This window comes from Nyctereutes procyonoides, unplaced genomic scaffold (genome assembly GCF_905146905.1).
Source record: "Nyctereutes procyonoides isolate TBG_1078 unplaced genomic scaffold, NYPRO_anot_genome, whole genome shotgun sequence".
In the NCBI taxonomy this organism is placed as follows: Eukaryota; Metazoa; Chordata; class Mammalia; order Carnivora; family Canidae; genus Nyctereutes; species Nyctereutes procyonoides.
Genome location: NW_026575030.1, coordinates 24,035,051 through 24,052,503, shown reverse-complemented (window position 1 = coordinate 24,052,503; position 17,453 = coordinate 24,035,051). Strand labels below are relative to the sequence as shown.

General features: G+C 36.5%; 1 protein-coding gene across 3 annotated transcripts in view; it reads right to left on the bottom strand.

The window, feature by feature from the left end:
- KPNA1 (karyopherin subunit alpha 1) overlaps window positions 1-17,453 on the bottom strand; it is a 70,807-nt gene that overhangs the window by 33,415 nt on the left and 19,939 nt on the right. For all 3 annotated transcript variants that reach the window (XM_055316009.1, XM_055316008.1, XM_055316010.1), the window contains one exon: window positions 14,010-14,143. In XM_055316009.1, coding sequence (XP_055171984.1) covers window positions 14,010-14,138 — 129 coding nt within the window. In that variant the 5' untranslated portion in view covers window positions 14,139-14,143. The remainder of the gene's footprint in view (window positions 1-14,009; window positions 14,144-17,453) is intronic.

Genomic DNA, 17,453 nt, shown 5'->3' with positions numbered 1-17,453 from the left:
ATTATTGTCTGGCCAGTTTCCAGGCTGTAGCCTAAGGAGGGTGAAACCCAAACAGAGCCTAAAGGCTCCCTCAGGTAAGGAGACAGAGTTTAGAAATGAGGAGGCCAAGGCAACTATGTTCTAATCCATAGGCAAAGTTGAAGACAAAAGATCAACAGAGAACTCAAACTTTGTAGAAAGTTCCCATTAGTCTTTAGCTTCATACTATAAGAATAGGTAAAAAAAAAAAAAAAAAAAAAGAATAGGTATATAACGAGAAAACAGCTGGGAAAGGAACCACTTCCAACAAACATGCAAATAATTTTGGAAGTTATACAAGTCAAGGAATATTCAAGTGAAAAGACTTCCTAATATACATAGGGCATTTAGCAGAATACTAAGAAGGATACTGGTTCAGAAATGAGGCTTAATTAGCTCTAGATTAAAGGGTATTAAGGGTCCAGCCCAATGAAATGTAAAAACAAACTGGTTCCAAGTAATTTACTAAATCCAAAGACAAATTCAGAATTATATATATTTAAAAAGTATAAAAGCTCCAACAATAAGCAAAGTAAACTTCACAATCCTTGGAATTCAATTGGAAACTACCAAGCACTAAAAAGAAGAAAAGACTATACATTAGGAAGAAAAAAAAAATCAATCTAGCAAACCACCTAGAAATGACAGAAATGGGAGAAATGGGAAAGAACATTAAAACTGTTATAAATATATTTCACATATTCAAAAAGTAGAAGTATAAACATTAGGAAAGATAAGAAGAGATAAACAAAGGCTAAGCAAATACCTGCATATGAAAAATACAATTTTCAGATGAAAAGTACACTGGATGGAATTAACAGCACATTATATACTACAGAAGAAAAGATTAGTGGATTTAAGCACATAGCAGTATAACACTTTGAAATAAAACACATGGAAAAAAGGTTGAGAAAACAAGTATAAAATATAAGTGAGCTGTGGGACATCAAGTGACCTAAAATACATGCACAGGGGTCCTAAGGTTGGGGTGGGGGAATATATTTGGAAAATGGCCAAAAAAAAATTTTTAGTGTCATGTTTTTATTTAAATTCCAGTTAAGTAACATAGAGTATAATATGAGTTTCGGGAAAATTTGGGGATTCATCGCTTATATATAACACCCAGTGTTCATCACAAGTGCCTTCATTAATGCCCATCAAGCATTTAACCCATCTGCCACTGATGTCCCTCCATCAACCCTGCTTGTTCTCTCTATAGTTAAGAGTCTATTTTATGGTTTGTCTCTCTTGTTTTCCTCCTATGTTCACCTGTTTCATTTCTTAAATTCCCTTTATTGGATATGTCATTTGCAAATATATTCTCCCATTCGGCAGAGTGCCTTTTAGTTTTGCTGATTGTTTCCTTTGCTGTGCAGAAGCTTTTCATCTTGATGAAGTCCCAATAGTTCATTTTTTGCTTTTGTGGGAAATGTGTCTAATAAGAACTTGCTTAACAACCAAGGTCAAAAGTTGCTGCCTGTGTTCTCCTCTAGGATTTTGATGGTTTCCTGTCTCACGTTTAGGTCTTGAATTAATTTATTAATTTATTTCGAATTTATTTTTGTGTATGGGGTAAGAAAATGGCCTTTCTTTTTGCATGCTGCTGTCCAGTTTTCCTAACACCTTTTATTGAAGAAACTTTTTTTCCATTGATATTCTTTCCTGCTTTGTTTGAAGATTAGTTGGCCGTATAGCTGTGGGTCCATTTCTGGGTTTTCTATTCTGTTTCATTGATCTATGTGTCTGTTTTTGTGCCAGTACCATACTGTCTTGTTCATTACACTGTAATATAACTTAAAGTCTGGAATTGTGATGCCTCCAGCTTTGCTTTTCTTTTTCAGGTTTGCTTTGGCTATTCAGAGTCTTTTGTGGTTCCATATAAATATTAGGATTGTTTGTTCTATTTCTGTGAGAAACGCTGGTGGTATGTTGATAGTGATTGCATTAAATGTGTAGATTGCTTTGGGTAGTATAGACATTTTAACAGTATTTGTTCTTCTAATCCAGTAGTATGGAATGTCTTTCCCTTTCTCTGTGTCCTCTTCAACTTCTTTTCTAAATGTCCTAGAGTTTTCAGAGTACAGATCTTTTACTTTTACCTCTTTGGTTGGATTTATTCCTACGTCTCTTTTGGTTTTTGGTGTAATTGTAAATGGGATCAATTCCTTGATTTCTCTTTCTCCTGCTTCATTGCTGGTGTATAGAAATGCAACACATTTCTCTAGGCTGGATTTTGTATCCTGCAACTTTACTGAATTTGTATATCAGTTCTAGCAATTTTTTAGTGGAGTTTTTGGGTCTTCTACATAGAGTATAGTGTCCTCTGTAAATAGTGGAAGTTTGACTTATTCCTTGCCAATGTGGATGCCTTTTATTTCTTTTTGTTGTCTGATTACTGAGGCGAGGACTTCCAGTCCTATATTAAGTAATTGTGGTGAGAGTGAAAGTCCCAAGGCTTCTTCCCAACTATAGAGGAAAAAGCTCTCGTTTTACCCCACTGAGGATGTTATTAGCTAGGTCTTCTGTCTATGGTCTTTATGATATTGAGGTATGTTCCTTCTACCCCTTACTTTGTTGAGGGTTTTTATCAAGAATGGATGTTGTACTCTGTCAAAATACTTTTCTGCATCTATTGAGAGAATCATATAGTTCTTATGCTTTATTAATGTAGTGTATCACGTTGATTTGTGAATATTGAACCACCCTTGTAAGCCCAGGAACAGATCCCACTTGATCCTGGAGAATGATTCTTTTAATGTACTATTGGATTTGATTTGCTAGTATTTTGTTGAGAATATTTGGCCTTCATAATTTTGGCCTGTATATCTTTTTTTAGTGGGGTCTTGGTCGGGTTTTGGAATCAAGGTAATGTCGGCCTCGTAGAATGAATTTGGAAATTTCCATTTCTTTTTTTGGAACAGTTTGAGAAGAATAGGTATTAACTCTTCTTTAAATGTTTGGTAGAATTCCCCTGGGAAGCCATCTGACCCTGGACTTTTTTGTTTGTTGGGAGATTTTGGATTACTAGTTCAATTTTTTTGCTGGTTACTGGTCTGTTGAGTTTTCTATTTCTTCCTGTTTCAATTTTGGTAATTTCTGTTTCTAACCATTTCTTCCAGATTGCCTAATTTGTTGACATATAATTTTTCAAAATATTGTCATAATTGTTTCTATTTATCTGGGTCCCTTCTCTTTTCTTTTTGGTAAGTCTGGGCTAGGGGTTTATCAATTTTATTAATATTTTCAAAGAACCAGCCCCTAGTTTCATTGATTTACTATTTTGTTTCTGTATCATTTATTTCTGCTCTAATCTTTATTATTTCCCTCTTCTGCTGGCTTTAGGCATCATTCTTTTCCTAGCTCCTTTAGGTAAAAGATTAGATTATGTATTTGAGATTTTTCTTGCTTCTTGAGGTAGTCCTGTATTGCTATATATTTCCCTCTTATGGTCGCTTTTACTGCATCCCAAAGTTTTTGGACTGTCATGGTTTCACTTTTATTTGTTTCCCTGTAGTTAATTTCTTCTTTAATTTCGTGGTTGACCCATTCATTCTTTAGTAGGATGTTCTTTAACCTCCATGTATTTGTGGTCTTTCCAAATTTTTCTCATGTTTGACTTCAAGTTTCATAGCATTGCTATGATCAGAAAATATGCATGGTATGATCTCTATCTTTTTGTACTTGTTGAGGCCTGATTTGTGACCTACTAGCATGTGATCTCTTCCAGATAATGTCTCATGTGCACTAGAAAAGAATGTGTACTATGCTGCTTTAGGATGAAATGTTCTGAATATCTGTTAAGTCCATCTGGTCCAGTGTGTTTCATTCAAAGCCATTCTTTACTTCCATTTTGATTTTCTGCTTAATGATCTGTCCTTTGATGTAAATGGAGTGTTAAAGTCCCCTACTATTTCTGTATAATTATCAATGAGTTCTTTTATGTTAATGTTTTATATATTTGGGTGCTCCCAAGTTGGGGGCATAAATACTTAAAACTGCTAGGCCTTCTTATTGGATAGATCCCTTTATTATGATATAATGCTCTCTTCATTTCTTGTTACTGTCTTTTTTCTTTTTTTTTTTTTAATTTTTATTTATTTATGATAGTCACAGAGAGAGGGAGAGAGAGATAGAGACACAGGCAGAGGGAGAAGCAGGCTCCATGCACCGGGAGCCCGACGTGGGACTCGATCCCGGGTCTCCAGGATCGCGCCCTGGGCCAAAGGCAGGCGCCAAACCGCTGCGCCACCCAGGGATCCCTGTTACTGTCTTTTTTAAAAACTGGTTTGTCTGCTACAGATGCTGCTATTCTGGCTTTCTTTTGACATTCATTGGCATGATAAATGATTCTCCATCCCCTTTCAGTCTGCAGGCATCTTTAGGTCTAAAATGAGTCTCTTGTAGGCAGCATATAGATAGGTCTTGCTTTTTAATACATTCTGTCTTTTGATTGGACCATTTAGCCCATTTACATTCAGAGTAATTATTGATACATATGAATTTAGTGCCATTTTATTACTTGTTTTGTCATTTTTTCTGGAGATTTTCTGTTCCTTTCTAGTCTTTGTTGCTTTTGGTCTTTCTTTCCCACTCAAAGAGTCTCCTTTAATATTTCTTGCAGAGCTAGTTTAGTAGCCACAAACTCCTTTAGTTTTTGTTTGCCTGGAAAACTATGATAACCTTGCTGGATAGAGTATTCTTGACTCCACATTTTTCCCATTCAGCATGTTGAATATATTATGCCTCTCTTCTTGCCTGCCAAGTTTCTGAGGAGATATGCTACTAACCTTATTTGTCTTCTCTTGGAAGTTAGGAGCTTCTTTTGTCTTACTGCTTTTAGGATTTTTTTTATCTCTGTTACTTTGCAAATTCAGCTATGATATACCTTGGTATTGGCCTGCTTTTGTTTTGTTTTTTTTTTAATTTTTATTTATTTATGATAGTCACACACACACAAAGAGAGGCAGAGACACAGGCAGAGGGAGAAGCAGGCTCCATGCACCGGGAGCCCGACGTGGGATCCGATCCCGGGTCTCCAGGATCGCGCCCTGGGCCAAAGGCAGGCACCAAACCGCTGCGCCACCCAGGGATCCCCAGCTTCATTATTCTTATCTTTTATATCACTTATTCATTCCACTGACCCTTCCATCCTTGTGGTCATTACATCCAGTTGGTTTCAAATCTCACTGTATTTTTCATTTCAGACTGACTAGTTTTTTGGTCTTTATCTCTACAGTAAGGAACTCACTGGTGTCCTCTATGCTTTTCTCAAGCCCAACTAGTATCCTTAATGACTGCTACTTTAAATTCTAGATCAGGCATATTACTTATATCTGCTTTGATTAGATCTCTGGCCATGACTCTTCTTGTTCTTTCTTTAAGGATGAATTCCTCTGTCTTGACATATTGTGTAAGTCTCTCTGTCTTCTTCTGTGTGCTAAGAAAGCCTGTTATGTTTCCTGCTCCTGAGAATAATGGCTTTAAGAAGAAGAGGTCATTTATTGTCCAGAGGTGGGCACTTCAGAAGTGTCTCTGGTATATGCTTTGTGCACTCTGCTGCTATGCTTTGGCTGCTCTTTCCCTCAGGTCAGTCCTCTGCAGTTTCTTCTTGCCTGCAAGTGGGAAGTGTTTGGACCCTGGCCAGAGTATGGAGTTTTAATTAGGTGTCTCTGGTCTGCCTTTATAGAGACTTGATGCTATTTCCACTAGAGCTGAAGCTTTGCAGAACTCTATGGTCAGCAGATGTGGTGTATTCAGGGTCTGTGCTGGTCTTCTGGGGGGAGGGGTCCACTGCTCTGGTTCTCAAATACAACTACGCTAGTGAAATAGCACAGGGGGCAGGGCTTGGTGTAAGCAGTTTAAGCCACTATTGTTGGCACTGTGCTGCTTACTGAATTTAGTTTATGGTAGAGTGGGGGGGAGAAAAATGTGAGTCAGCTCCCTAGTCCCCAGAGAGGGGAGTTTGTACATGCCATGGTGCAGGAAGCCCTCCCAGAAGAGCCAACAATCTCCCCTCATGGGTCCTAGGAATCCCTCAGCTCGCTACCTTCACCTGTCTGTGTCCTGGCCATCTGCCTGCCTGGTAGCACCTTGGGGTCTATCCCAAGCAGGCACACTGAATTTTAAAACTCCCAACTTTAAGGTCCTGATATGCTGTGGACATGTGCTGGCCCTCTGACGGTGGATCTCAATGCACTGGGACTGATGCAGGTTTGTCACCAAAGGGCAGTCACCAAAGTGCAGGGGTATGGAGTTTGAAGTGAAGTACAGCAAAGAGCCAGTATCCAAGTTAGCCACCCTCAGCAGGTGTCTCTGCACCTATGCTGAGGAGCAGGGGAAGGAAATGTTCACTGGCTTTTTGTCCCTGAGAGTCAGTGCCACCCTTCCCAGACATGCTTCAAGATGGAGGAATCATCTCTCCCAGTGAGTCCCAGGGGTCTCTAAATATTAACAATGAACAATCAAAAACTGAAATTCAAAACATACCACTGACAAACAGCATCAAAACTACACAACACATAGGGAAAAATGTAACCAAAACAAAAGAAAACAACAATAACAACTACAAATCAGGGCACCTGGGTGGCACAGTGGGTTAAGTGATCCAACTCTTGCTTTTGGCTCAGGTCCTGATCTGTATCATGATATCGAGCCCTACGTCAGGCTCCATGCTCAGCAAAGAGTCTGTCTGAGCATCTCTCTCACCCTCTGTGCCTCCCACTCAGGCTCTCTTTCCTCTCTCAAATAAATAAATTTAAAAAAAAAACAAACCTACAAATCACTGAGAGCTATTAAATAAATGGAGATACGGGGTTTATGAGTCAGAAGTCTCATTGTTATGATATCCATTCTCCCCAAGCTGATCTACAGATCTAATACAATCACAATCAAATCCTCAGAGCAGACTTTTGTGCACAAATTGACAAGCTGATTCTAAAGTTCATATAAAAATGCAAAGGACCAAAACAAAAAAAAATGCATAGGACCTATAATAGAACAATTTTTGTAAAGAACAAGGTTAGAGGGCTAGTAATATGATTTCAAGACTTATTATAAAAGCTACGGTAATCAAGACAGTGTGATATATAAGACAGATCAATAAACCAATGGAACAGAGTAAACTTCAGAAGCCAGACCCACACAGAGATGGCCAACTGAATGTAAATGGTTCTAAGGCAGTTCATGAGGGGAAACAACCATTTCAATAAATGACACTTGAATAACTGGAGAAGCATATGTAAAAAAATGTCCCCTTTCCCCTTACCTTACATTATGTACAAAAACTAAATGTAAACAGTCACAGACCTGAATTTAAACTATTAACAATAAAACTTACTGAAAACAGAAGAAAATCTTCAGCGACCTTTGGCTTTGACAAAGATTCTTAGATTTGACACACAAAAGCACAATCCATAAAAGAAAAAAAACTGATATATGGAATTCCAAAATCAAAACCTCTGCTCTTTAAACAGCACTTCTTAAAATGAAAAGGCAAGCCACTGACTGGAAGAAAATGTTTAAAAATCATATATCCAGCAATATATCATCCAGAAAACAATTTTAAAAACTAAACAGACTTCACCTAAAGTAGATATACAGATGGCAAATAAGCACATGAAAAGACGCTCTCACCTTCAGTCATTAGGGAACCGCAAAATAAAACCATAATGGCATACTACTATGCACACCTTAGAATAGATAAAATGAAAAAGACCTACCATAACAAATGTTCACAAAGATGTGGTGGAGCAAATGAAACTCTCATAAAACTACTGATGTGAAAGTAAAGTAGTACAACCCATTTTAGCAAACAGCTGACAGCTTCTTAAGAACACATCTACTATACAACCCAGCCATTCTCCTTAGATACCTATCCCCGAGAAATGGAAATATATGTCCATATGAAGAGCTGTCCACGAACGTGGAGCTTTATGAGTAGCAGCTTTATTTGTAATCATCTAAAACTGGAAACAATCCAAACTGCCACCAACAGGTGAATGGATAAACCAATTGTGGTTTTATCTTTACAAAAGAATGTAACTAAAAAAAAAAAAAAAAAAAAAAAGAATGCTACTCATCAATAAAACAAATGAACTGATACACACAACAGAAATGAATCTCAAAATGATTAAGCTGACTGAAAGAAGCCAGACAGAAGAGAACACATATCGTATCAAGTCATTTATGCAAAGTAATCAGTGGTGACTGAAAAAAAAGATTTAGAAGTTGCTTGGAGATAGGTGAGGGGTGGGGAAAAGTAATACAAAGGTGTACCAGGTAACAATATGTTCACTATTTTAAGTATGGTGATGGTTTCACAGATATATACACATGTCAAAACTTAAATTGTACACTCTATGTCAACTATATAGTCAAAGTTTTTTAAAAGACATAGAAAAAAATAGCTGAAAAAACTGAAATACGTCTATCTCAACAGTATGAGTTCTTAATAATATTAAAACACATTCCTGTTCCCTCCAGAGGATGCTAAGAAACCAACTCATTATTCTGAAAAAGAAGAATAAGTGTAATTACTAACTCAGAAACACCAAAAAGTGCAGTTTGATCCTCTTGGATCTTGCTTTTATGATTTGTTAGGGAGATCTGGAGCAGTACTAAGTCTATGGCTTATTAATAGTGGAGATTAATAATCTCCACTACTGAGGCAAGACTCTCCTGAATACTCTACCTAATGCCCTGCAAATGATGAGTTTTTCCAGTCTGGCTAGAGGAACAGGTGCTATTCTCAGCACTGTGTAAGGGCCACACACTCTTCCCTCTAATCTTTTTGGATGATAGTTTCTCTAACCTTGAGTAGTCTCCTCAAGCACATATGCTGATCAGTACCCTGCTGAATACTCAAAGAAACACAGTGAAGATCTCTAGGCTTCTTTCTCCATACATAGTCTCTTCCTTTTATTATTTGCTTCTAGATGACTTAATCTCCCCAGACTCTCAGCTCTGTCTCCTCAATTCAGGAAGGCGGTGGCCTTTAGTTCCCTCTCCCTATTGCAACTTGGAAACTCTCTTGGGCAGTAAGCTGAAGCAATCATAGAGGTCACCTCTTTGGTTTCCTATCTCTAGAGATCACTGTCCTTCACTGGTTAATGTCTGGTATCTTGAACTACTGTTTCTTTTTTTTTATTTATTTTATTTTATTTATGATAGTCACAGAGAGAGAGAGAGGCAGAGACACAAGGCAGAGGGAGAAGCAGGCTCCATGCACCGGGAGCCCGACGTGGGATTCGATCCCGGGTCTCCAGGATCGCGCCCTGGGCCAAAGGCAGGCGCCAAACCGCTGCACCACCCAGGGATCCCTGAACTACTGTTTCATGTATTTTATCTGTTTATTCTTGGTTTGTTTCAGGTAGAAGGGTACATCTGGGCCCTGCTATTCCACTTTGGCTGGAAGCAGGAGTCCTCAAAGTGCCCTATCTAATTCAAAATGTCCCACTTATGGCTAAAGGGAGCCTGTTCAAGCTATCTCCTAAGTCTTTTCAACACAAGTTTCGACAGTCTTAAAACTCCTCGATCTACATTATGAAAAAATACTACACATTCACTTTGAATATTCCCTATCTCTAAAACAAGAATCAGGTGTTTCTTCTAAGAAGCCTATTTGTGTAAGAGAAAAATTCTCTAATGACCACAATCTCAGGGTGCTAGAGGTGCTCACTGATATAAGGTATTTCACTATCTCGAAGCCTTACTAGGACAAAACTGGGTTTTGTGTGTATATCTGTGTTTTATACATCATGAAATCCTACTAATATTGCCTATTCAAATTTATATAACTTCTTTGATTTTATACTTCTATCTCAACCTTAAAAATCCAGGTTCCTAATATTAACATAGTTATCTGGTGTATCCATATATAAATATATATAGTTTCAGGATCTATCCTATATGATCACTGAAGCAGTTCAAGATTTGTTTATACTTCTTTTTGTCCTTAAGACACAGCCCAATAGAGAAAATTAATCACTGTGCCATATATTAAGCTGTATTATTTTTTAAGATTTTACTTATTTATTCATGAGACACACAGAGGGGGGGGGGGGCAGAGACACAGGTAGAAGGAGAAGCAGGCTCCATGCAGGGAGCCTGATGTGGGACTTGGTCTCGGGTCTCCAGGATCAGGCCTTGGGCTGAAGGCAGCTCTAAACCGCTGAGCCACCGTGGGTGCCCAGCTGTATTTCCTGTGTGGTTTAGCCACAAGCATGACACACAGGACCATTTAATTCCTCTTATTTTTAAGGATTTCTTCCTTCATTAGGATTTCATTTTGTTTCACAATTACTTAAAGCATCTACATGACTCCAAAATCACACCTAATCACTAAAATAACATTTCTTGGTACTGCAAAATTTACATTCACATGTAGTCATTTTTAAAATGGAATGGGGGATCCCTGGGTGGCACAGCGGTTTGGCGTCTGCCTTTGGCCCAGGGCGCGATCCTGGAGACCCGGGATCGAATCCCACGTCGGACTCCCGGTGCATGGAGCCTGCTTCTCCCTCTGCCTGTATCTCTGCCTCTCTCTCTCTCTGTGTGTGTGACTATCATAAATAAATAAAAATTAAAAAAAAAATAAAAAAATAAATAAAATGGAATGGTAGGGTACTGTTATGATCTTTAATACAACTGATAAGTAGAATTTGAAATTAAATACATCATACCATTTACATCACAAGGATGATGACAAGGTAAGATATGAGAAATTCTCAGCAAAGGGAAGTCCCCTACGCCTACAGCTAAACATCAAGAACACAGGATAAACAATTCTGACTGGTGCAGGAAGACAGAAAATATAGTGTGGAGATCTCCAGTGGAAAAAAACATGGAACTGATAAATTATTTGTGAAGTTTAACCACGTAGAAAATCAGATAAAAATAATTTTAAAGCAGCTGTAGAAAAGAATGAAAAGACAGCCAGAAATCTGAAACCAAGCAAATTAAAAACAAAAACAAAAACAAAAAAAAACAGACAACTCCAGGAAAAACAAAGTATAAAGAAAGGAAATCACCATATACTATTCAGCTCAGCAATAAATAATACATACTGTAGTGTAACTGTATTAGGAGAATGGGCACAAGGGAAAAGCAGTATAAGAGCTTAAATATGTACTTACCATAACAGAACATCAAAAGGTGACATTTTAAATTATTAGTTAAGAGGATTGAAAATGGTTTACTTGGGAATGAGACCAGGAACACTGGTAGTTTAATTTCAAGTACTGTAGTGCTATTTAATTATTCCAATGGTGCATGTCTTACTCAGAGAAAGGTTTTAAAAAAGAAAAAACTGTCAAACAATCAAGATTTATATACCTTATCTACAGATTACATGTTGACTGAACTTGTCAACCAAGTTAATCAACGGGAAAAGTTGCCTGTCCACAAGTTTATCAACTTGCTCACTTCTCAAGATATTTCTTACAACTAAAAACATCAAGCAAACCTCCATTCTGCATCATGATGGGGCTTATGAACTTTTAAGCAGTACAAGGTAACCTATTCACATTGAATTAACAAAAGTCTACTTAATTCAAATTTACAAGGACTGGCTCAATCAGAATGACACCAACTAGTAAAACTTTTTGCCAAAAATGAGTTTTAGTTTGGTCTGTGTCAAGTGGACAGATGTCATTTATAAAGTGCTGCCTAGATATAACAAAAATTAAGTGTTTGTCTTCTAAAAAGATAGCCCTTAAAGATGCAGTTAGTATCTTCTGCACACTTGCCAACATCAACTCCTGTGCTACACTCACATCTAGTCAACCTGTGACTTTTCCTGATAGATGACAAAGCAACTGTGGAAAGATAAACAGTACCTAAATGAATCTGTATTTTACTGATATTTACTATTTTACAAATTAGGCATGAAGTAAGTACTGTTATGATATTAAGAAGCCTGATTGGCTTTACTAGTTTTGTCTATATAATAGAGCACATATGAAATTTAAAAATTAAGACTGTAAATAGAGGGCAGCCCGGTGGCTCAGCGGTTTAGCGCCGCCTTTGGCCCAGGGCCTGATCCTGGAGACCCAGGATCGAGTCCCACATCGAGCTCCCTACATGGAGCCTGCTTCTCCCTCTGCCTGTGTCTCTGCCTCTCTCTCTCTCTGTGTTTCTCATGAATATTTTTAAAAAAAGACGGTAAATAGAGCAATATTCCAAAAACTTATCACAGAAACTTACTAAAGCCAGGGGCATAATTTGAGATCTCCTACAATGAACCTCATAGGATTTCAACTACAAATATTTTTAGTCCAATATATGGGGCCATACTTGCCATTTGATATGTTAAGCATTCAGAGCATTCGTCTTCAGGCAGTTAATATGAAAAATTAATTTTATTTATATAAACTTTACAATGAAGTCTAATTACATGAAATCACCCATCACCAAGAGAGAATAAAATGAATACTGTCAATGGCAGAGCATCATTACTACATCTTCAAATGGCTTTATGCCAAATATGATGCATAAGCTGGTGGTTATATTGAGACCTATACTTGGGCTCATGTGTATATTTTTATGTATTCATATGGGAATATAAATATGTAACAATGCTATTATGATTTCTAAAATTTACCCCCAAAATAGAAGCTAATCCAAAGGAAAGGTTCCACTTCAAATAAGATGCAGAGATGAATAAAGAGATACAAGAAACCCAGAGAAACTCATCCTTTTATGAATAAATTGTAACTCATACTTAATTTACCACACTTTATAAAGTCTATTATAGGGGTGCCTAGGTGGCTCAGTTGGTAAAGCGTCTGCCTTTGGTTCAGGTCATGATCCCAGGGTCCTGGAATCGAGCCCACGTCAGGTTCCCTGCTCAGCGGGGAGTCTGCTTCTCCCTCTCTCTCTGCTGCTCTCTCACAGTCTCCCTCAAATAAATAAATAAAATCTTTAAGAAAAAAAATATATATATAAACTCTACTGTAAGACTAGACAGTAGAGTCTAGTCTTTGCCCAAAAAACTCTCTTTGCCCAAAAGATAATAGTAATAATGACTGTTTGATTCAAACATCTACAGCCCTAATAAAAAAACACTGAGGTTGTAATATACTCTTGGACTTTAACTGGATGTTCCAGTGCAATATTACTCAAAAGAACAGTGTTATTTTGAGACTAGCTCACTATAACTGCAAAACATTTATGACAGATTACCTTATTTCTAAGGTATGAAAGATTGTGATTCATTCATTTGCCTTTTATGGAGCTTTTGCAGCATGGGGGTCAAAAGGTCCTTCCAAGCTCAAAAGTCTCTAATTAGCAAAAAAAAAAGTTACCTGTCTTTAAATTTCTTTGCCTTTGAGATGTACCATTTATTCTAAGCATTTTCAGAAGGTAAAGTGAGAGTGAGTCCCAAATTCTCCTGTAAATATTCATTCTGTTAAAAAGGACCAATTTAAAAAAAAAAAAAAAAAGATCCAAACCAATGTCCTAATGAATCATACCAAATTAATTTAGGGGTTAGAAGACACATTCCTTGAGATTTTTGCTTTAAAATAGTACATAATAAAGAAACATAAAGATAGACATGAAGCAAGTATGGCAAATTACTAACAATTACTGAACGCAAAAGAGTTTATGAGGCTCACCTATTTTTTAATTTTGTATGTTTACAGGTTTTCAATTTAAAGATTATAACGAAAAGCAGTATTTTACTGGTCACTTGAGAATTCATTAACAAACATGCACATAAAATCTTAAGTTGCAACTTGAGAAAAAACATAAAATACCCTAAAAAATTGGCCAAAATAGTAAACAGTAGTTGTACTGGGAATATGAGAACCTGATTTGATTCTTATATTCCACTTTTCATTACTTCCTCTCCCCCACTCCCAAAACACGTTGATTTTATGACGGAAGGGCTATGTATTTACACACATAAATATGTAGCACTGTCAAAACTAAAATAGAGTGGTTTCAGACTTAAAACAGAAGTTCTTTAAAATAAATAAGAGTAAAGGATTTACCTGCTCTTCTCTTTTCTGCTTGCGTAACTGCAGTCCCTCTTCCTCCCTTCTTCTGCGCATCTCATCAGGATTCAGGGACTTATTTTTGTAACTTTTCAGGCGAAAGTTCTCTTTTCCTGGAGTAGTCATGATTTCTACAAAAATGAAAGAGAGGAAGAGAACAAATGAGCTTCGCTTATGGTAAAGAGTTCTGTTATGCTAATAGCTTAGCCTTACTACATAGAGACACCAGAAATAGCTACTTTTTTAAACACCTTTACTAAAGTGTACATGTCAACAGCTTTATGTATTTTCACAGCTACATGCAAATCATCACCAGTCAATTTTTTAATATTTTCATCACCTCAAAAAGATTCTGTTTGGCTATCACTTCTAATTAGAACAATTCATATGAAGAGAATCATATGTGTGATGACTGGCTTCTTAGCACATTTTCTTTTTTTTTTTTTTTCAAAGGAAAAAGGTTTAATATATAGATTGAAGATTCACATCATGATAAAGGATAAAGTTGAATACCTTCTTGTAATAAAAGTTCAACTTTTGCATCTTTTCCTACTTATACTGTTATCTTTTTTTTCCTGTGCTTTTCTATTGCTTTCACCCCACCTCTTCCTGTTTACATGGATTCTCTCCCTCTCCCCAGTAGTTTGGAAAGCCTACTCCTACAGAAGCTAACATGATTAACACTAATTTTAATACATCCTTTAACTTCACCAACATCTAAGTAGCATCTGTAAAGTTCTTTTCCCCTTCTCCCCAAAGTATACTGTTCACAACCCATCCTCCTGGTAGGATTGTGGCATTTTATTTTTGTTTTCCTTTTGACTTTTGCTGCGAGAGGAAAGTAATATATATATATATGTACTGTGTGTACAGGTTTATTATACTCATCCTAGATGGCTAAAGTATATCCTCCAGTAATTCTTTCAAAGAGGGTGTGCAAGAAACAAACTTTGTGAACTCTCCAGTATCAAAAAATGTCTTCATACTTAACATATTTTCAAAGTTCATCTATGTTGCAACATATATCAGTACTTTATTCCTTTTTATGGCTGAGTAATATCCCATCATATGGATATACCCCATTATATATCAACTCATCAAGTGATAGAGATTTGAGTTCTTTCTACTTTTTGGCTATTATGGGTAATGTTTCCATAAACATCTGTAGGCAAGTTTTTATTCAGACATGTGTTTTCATTTTTCTTTGGAATATACCTAGAAATCAAATTGCTAGGTCACAGGGTAACACTCTTTAATTGAGGAAATGCCGAATTATTTTTCCAAAGTGCTACACTATTTTACATTCCCACCAGCAGTGTATGAGGGTTGACAATTTCTCCACTATCACAATTTTTGGTGTCTGCTGTTCTTTCACATACTTATTTTCCAACTGTATATCCTCCATAAAAAAAAAAAGCCTATTCAGATTCTTTGCCCATTTTTAAATTCTTTACCGCTCTCACATGCTTTAAAAAAAAAAAGTCCCTTATCAGATATACGGTTTTTAAATATTTTCCTTCACTCTATAGGATTTTTTTTTTTTACTTTAAGATTTTTATTTATTCTTGAGAGACACACACACAGAGAGGCAAAGACACAGACACAGAGAGAAACACAAAAAGGCAGGCTCCAACAGGGAGCCTGATGTGGGACTTGATCCCAGGACTCCAAGATCATACCCTGGGCCAAAGGCAGGCACTTAACTGCTGAGCCACCCAGGCGCCCCTTCTTTTCACTTTCTTAATGGTGTTTTTTGAAGCACAAAAGTTTGTATTCTTAATCCTAAATTTCCTTCCTTTATCCTAAATTAAAGTTTTAGCTCTTACATTTAGGTCATCCTCTTTGAGTTAATTATTATTTATGGTATAAGGTAAGGGTCCAACTATATTATTTCACATATGGCTACCCATTTGTTCCAGGCACCATTTGTTGAAAAGACTATTCTTTTTCCACTGAATGGTCTTGACACCCTTGCTGAAAGACAAATTTTGTAGTTCCCAATGTTTTATATTTCTGTTAAATGTATTCCTATTTTAATTCTTTTGATGCTATTGTAAATGGAATTTTTTTCATTTCATTTTTGAATTGTTCATAACAAGTCTATAAAAGTGTTCAGTTTTCCCCATTAGGTATGATGTTATCTTTCAATTTTTTCATAGGTGCCTTTATTCATGTTAAGGAAGTTCCCTTCTATTCCTTGTTTTTTGAGTGTTTTTATCATTTAAAGTGTGATGGATTTTATCAAAAAATTTTTCTGTGTTTATTGTGAGAACAAATGTGGCTTTTGCTTTTTATTTCCTGATATATTAATTGGTTTGTGAATTTTACACTAATCTTGCATTTCTGGGATAAATGCCACTTGGTCATGGTGCAAAATTCTTTTTATATGCTGGTGAATTAGCTTTGCTAACAATTTGAGGATTTTTGTCTCCATCTTCATAAAACATAATGGTCTGTAGTTTTCTTGTGATGTCTTTGCTATCAGGATAATACTAATACTAGCTTCATAAAATAAGTTGGGAAGTGTTCCCCCTCTCAATTTCTAGGAAGAGTTAGCATTAATTTTTCTTTAAGTGTTTGACAGAATTCAGCAGTGAAGCCATACAGGCCTGGGCTTTTCTTTGTGGGTAGCTTTATGATTAATTCAATCTATTCACTTGCTATAAGTCTATTCAATTTGTCTATGTAAGTTAATTTCAGTATCTTTCTAAAAATCTGTCCAATTTAGGGACACCTGGTGGCTCAGTTGGTTGGGCATCTGACACTTGATTTTGGCTCAGGTCAAGATCTCGTGATCTTAGAATCTCATGAGATTGAATCCTGTTATCAGGCTCCACACTTACTGGGGAGTATGCTAGAGATTCTCTCTCCCCTTCTCCCACTGCTCCTCCCTCCATCTCATGTGTGCGCTAAAATAAATCTTTTTAAATGTCTATTTTATCTAAGCTATTTAACTTATTGGCATACAGTTCATAGTATTCCTTTATCATCCTTTCCATTTTGTAATCCCAGTAGTAATGTTCTCTGTTTTATTTCTGATTCTAGTAATTTAAGTCCTCTTTTTTTTCTATGTCAATCTGACTAAAGGTCTGCTAATTTTATTGATCTTTTCAAAGAACCAGTTTTTCATTGCTTCTTGATTTGAGATCTTTCTTCTTTTTAACAGCATTTATTACTAAAAGTTTCCCTATAAGCACTCTTTAACTATATCCCGTAAGTTTTCTTAGGTGGTAACTTCATTTTCATTTATCTCAAAGTATTTTCTGATGTCTCTTTCCATTTGTTTTTTGACCTCCTGGTTATTCAGAAGTATGTTAATTTCCATATATTTGTGAGTTTCCCAACTTTCTGTCAGTGATTTCTAATTTCTTTCCACTGTGTTCAGAGGACAACCTTTGTACTATTTCAATCCTTTTAAGATTTGTTTTGTGGCCTAGCATA